Source organism: Monoraphidium neglectum, assembly GCF_000611645.1.
Source record: "Monoraphidium neglectum strain SAG 48.87 unplaced genomic scaffold scaffold03754, whole genome shotgun sequence".
Lineage (NCBI taxonomy): Eukaryota > Viridiplantae > Chlorophyta > Chlorophyceae > Sphaeropleales > Selenastraceae > Monoraphidium > Monoraphidium neglectum.
The window spans coordinates 1-3,524 of NW_014009875.1; the positions used below are offsets into that span (position 1 = coordinate 1).

General features: G+C 64.6%; 2 protein-coding genes across 2 annotated transcripts in view; one reads left to right on the forward strand and one right to left on the reverse strand.

The window, feature by feature from the left end:
* Positions 1–338: 338 nt before the first annotated feature.
* Positions 339–1,308, forward strand: MNEG_13319 (putative protein mago nashi; the record flags this gene model as incomplete). The annotated part of the gene is made up of 3 exons (XM_014038208.1): positions 339–389; positions 728–850; positions 1,243–1,308. 3 exons carry the CDS (start codon positions 339–341, stop codon positions 1,306–1,308), a joined length of 240 nt encoding a protein of 79 aa, XP_013893662.1.
* Positions 1,309–2,639: 1,331 nt separating this feature from the next.
* The window catches only part of MNEG_13320 (DNA mismatch repair protein Msh6-1), a gene marked incomplete at both ends in the record, with an annotated part of 3,270 nt that continues 2,385 nt past the window's right edge, over positions 2,640–3,524 (reverse strand). Inside the window, 2 exons of the mRNA XM_014038209.1 lie at positions 2,640–3,013; positions 3,171–3,440. Coding sequence (XP_013893663.1) covers positions 2,640–3,013; positions 3,171–3,440 — 644 coding nt within the window. The remainder of the gene's footprint in view (positions 3,014–3,170; positions 3,441–3,524) is intronic.

Genomic DNA, 3,524 nt, shown 5'->3' on the forward strand with positions numbered 1-3,524 from the left:
AGATTGGGGTGCCCTTGGGGGCCACTGTGAGGGCAGGGGGATGCGTTTGGGGCCCTTGGGAGGAAGGGCGAGGTGGGGTGAGTTCTGGAGGGGACGGGCAAGGGCTCGTCCAGAGCAGCGAGGTGAAAGGAGGCGTGTGCGGTCGATGTGAGGAAAGCCAGCGAGCCGGGCGACGCAGCGAGGGGCCGTGGGCGGCGCGAGGCCGCGGCGCGGGCTCTGGCGGGAGGCCACTGGCATGGGGGTTGCGCCTGCCGCCGCCTCCTCGCTCCTTCGGCGCGATCCCCTTGTTGCACCGCGCAACACCAGGCCCGTGATTGCCAACCCTTGGTTTTCAGATCATGAAGGAGGATGACGCCAACTGGCCCCCGGCGGACCGCGTCGGCAAGCAGGTGGGCCCTGCCCGCCAGCTAGTGACTGAATTGAGAGTCTTTTAGTGTATGGAGGGGGCATGCTGGTGTGGGGTTCGCGCCCTGCCAGGGGCCGCCGCGAGGCCATCTGGCCGCTTTCAAGCCAGGGGCTGACCCTGGCAGCGCTGCCACCCGACGGCTTTGCGCGGTGTTGGGACGGCCGCGTTGCCGCTGAGCGGTTGCGGTAGCAAAATGGCGGTCAGGTGGACGTTTTTGAATGGGGATGTGTCGGACCCCGCCAGGTGGACGCGCTTTCCTTGTCTGCCGCGTCCGACTGCCCCCTTCCTAAACCCCTCACCCCCTTGAACCCTGAACCCCAGGAGCTGGAGATCAAGCTTGGCGGTGAGCACATCTGCTTCAACACCACCAAGCTGGGCAGCGTGCTGCAGGTGCAGCAGAGCAAGGACCCCGACGGGCTGCGCATCTTTTACTACCTCGTGCAGGTGGGGCTGGGTGTGTGTGTGTGTGTGTGTGTCTGTCCCTGTGTGCGTGTGTTTGCCCGCGTGAGAGAGAGAGAGTGTGTGAGTGTTTCTATCTGTGTGTTTGTAGGGAAGTGTGTATGTGGTGCATGCATATTTCTGAGTTTGTATGTGCAAGAGAGTATGTATGTGTGTGCGTGTGTATGTGTGTGTGTGTGTGTGTGTGTGTGTGTGCCTGTCTGTGTTTTTGTGGAGACGCGGGCGCGTGTGCGTCTGCGTGTGTGTTTCCATCAGATGGCGTACAACACTGTTGCCTGTGAGAACGAACCCTGGGTATCGCATGCCTAAGGCAGTGTCCTCTTGCTCTCCCCTTTCGCCCAGCAAGCACCTTGCCTTCGCTTCGCAACAACCCCCAGGACATCAAGTGCTTCGTGTTCTCGTTGATAGCAGCTCACTTCAAGATCCAGCCCATCCAGAAGTGAGGCAGGCCGGACACACATTGCCCACCGCCCGCCGCCCGCCTAGGTGCGCGGCGGCGTGGCCCTCAAGTGGGGCGTCGCCAGCCTCGAAAAGGGCATGTTGCCGGCCCAGGCTCTGCCCACGGCACGTGCGGGCCAATGCCAGCACAGGGCGTCTCCGATCGTCAAGCCACGTGGCGCTGTGCACGACTTGCCCGGGAATGCGACACCACCGGCTGCTCGTGGTAACACCTGCCCTCCCCCCTGCCAAAAACAGGGAGCAGGGCGTTGGTTGGTGGCCGCGCTCATGTTTTGTTTGTCTTGCGGCGCTTGCCGTTGATGACCCAACACGCGCCGGCGCTCTCTACGTTCACTGTGCCGCCTGTCGTCAGCTTTTGGTGTTTTACGCCCCTTTCCCCCTTCTTTGCGTGCCCCAGCGACAACTTAGCTGCACGGCTTAGTGGTAACAACAGCAATGAAGAGCAGCTCCCACCCAGCCCGATTTGTGCGGCCTCTCTAACAAGAAGCTGTGTGATAGCCTGGCAAATGGCCGGCAAGTAGGCAGGAGGTGGCGCGGCCCTGTAAGTGACGACACCTTCCCCGGCTACCCTGTCAAAGCGCAGCGTGACTGGCCTGGGTGATCATCTGCGGGTAGGGGCCCAGGGGTCTGCAAGCCAAGGTCCTGCTGGTGGCTGTCCTGGCTTGACTGTGATGCTGACTCCGCTGTGGCTGCTGACAGGGCAACCTACTGGCTGCCCATGCACCAAAGTGTCCAGACCGCCATGCGGTCAAACGCGGTCAAAGATGCCGGCAAGCAGCATCTGCCCTGAGCCCACCAAAGGATTGCACAAGAGGGGCACTGAAAAAACAGTGGTTACAGTCCGCGGCAGTGCAGCGCTTCAGCGGGGCCCACAGGACAGGATGTCACCGGCAGGCAATGCTTGCGCCAGCAGGCGCTGTGCGCACTCGTATGCCGGGGCCCTGTGCTCGGTGCGGGGGCGCTCGGGTCCACCGCCCGCGGCGCGCCACTGCGTACACAGGCAAGGCCGCAGATTGGCTAGGGGGGCCTGCCTTGCCGGGCCTTGCTGGCGACCCCGTTGTCCACCAAGCACGCCTTCCTTCATTCTTTACAGTCGATGTGGAATAGGGATATGGTAATGCAGCACGGCTTGCCCACAAAAAAGGGAACAATCTGAAAACAACCCAAAGGCGCGCGACATACAGGGTCAGACGCACTGCCGCGAAATACGATACAGGCAACAACCCCCTTCCCCGGGGGGGGGGGGGGGAGAGTAACAGCGGCGCCCTCCGTAGGCTGCAAAATCACCCAGCCACAGACCCCTCGCATCAATTCATCAAGCGGCCGCCAGTGCCTCCCTGGCCGCCTGCTGCGCCCCCTCAAACTCCGCCAGAGCCGCCGCCCCCGCCGCGTCCCCCTCGCCCGCCACCGCTGCCGCCGCGACCCGCTTCGCGCGCCGCACGCACTCCAGCGCGGCGCGCAGCAGAGGGTCTGACGCGAGCGCCGCCGCTGCAGCGCCGCCAGAGGCGTGCGCCTCGTGGGCGCGCGACACCTCAGCCGCGCGCGCCACGACAGGGGCAGGCAGGCCAGCCAGGCGGGCGACGTTGGTGCCATAAGACTTTGGGCAGGCGCCTGTCCAGTTGGTTGGCGATGCGAGCAGCACGGTCAGCGGGGTGGGCGGCTGCGGCGGCCCTGCTTGCGGCTCGTCCACTTGAGGAGCAGTGTTGCGATGTCTGCAGGCAGTTCTATGCTGGAGGTCGCAGGGCCGGCCACCAAGGAAGCGGAGTGAGCCCAGCCCCCAGATCACCCGAGCGGCCGTCCCCACTCTCCCGTCCCGAAAACTACCATGAGTCAACCGCCCTCTCACCTTCTGTCAGCTGATACAGGAAAGTGACCTCCTGCGCGCTGCTCTTCCCCCCACCGCTGCCGCCGCCGTCAGCCCCCTCCCCATCCCCGCCGCCCGCCACCGCGCACGCCATGTGCATCGGCGCCGCCGCGGGCGCGGCCGCCTCGCCGTCGGCGGCGGGGGCGTCAGGGTGGGGGCTTGATGACAGTTGGTGGTAGTGGGTGGCGAAGAGGCCGCAGCACTTTGTGGTGTGTGCGAGGTGGTCGAGCACTGCAGACGCGATGGCAGCGCCTGGAGGGCGGGTCGTGTTTGAGGGTTGCATGGGCATTGGTGTGTGTGTGTGTGTGCGCGTGCGTGTGTGTGTGTGTGTGTGTG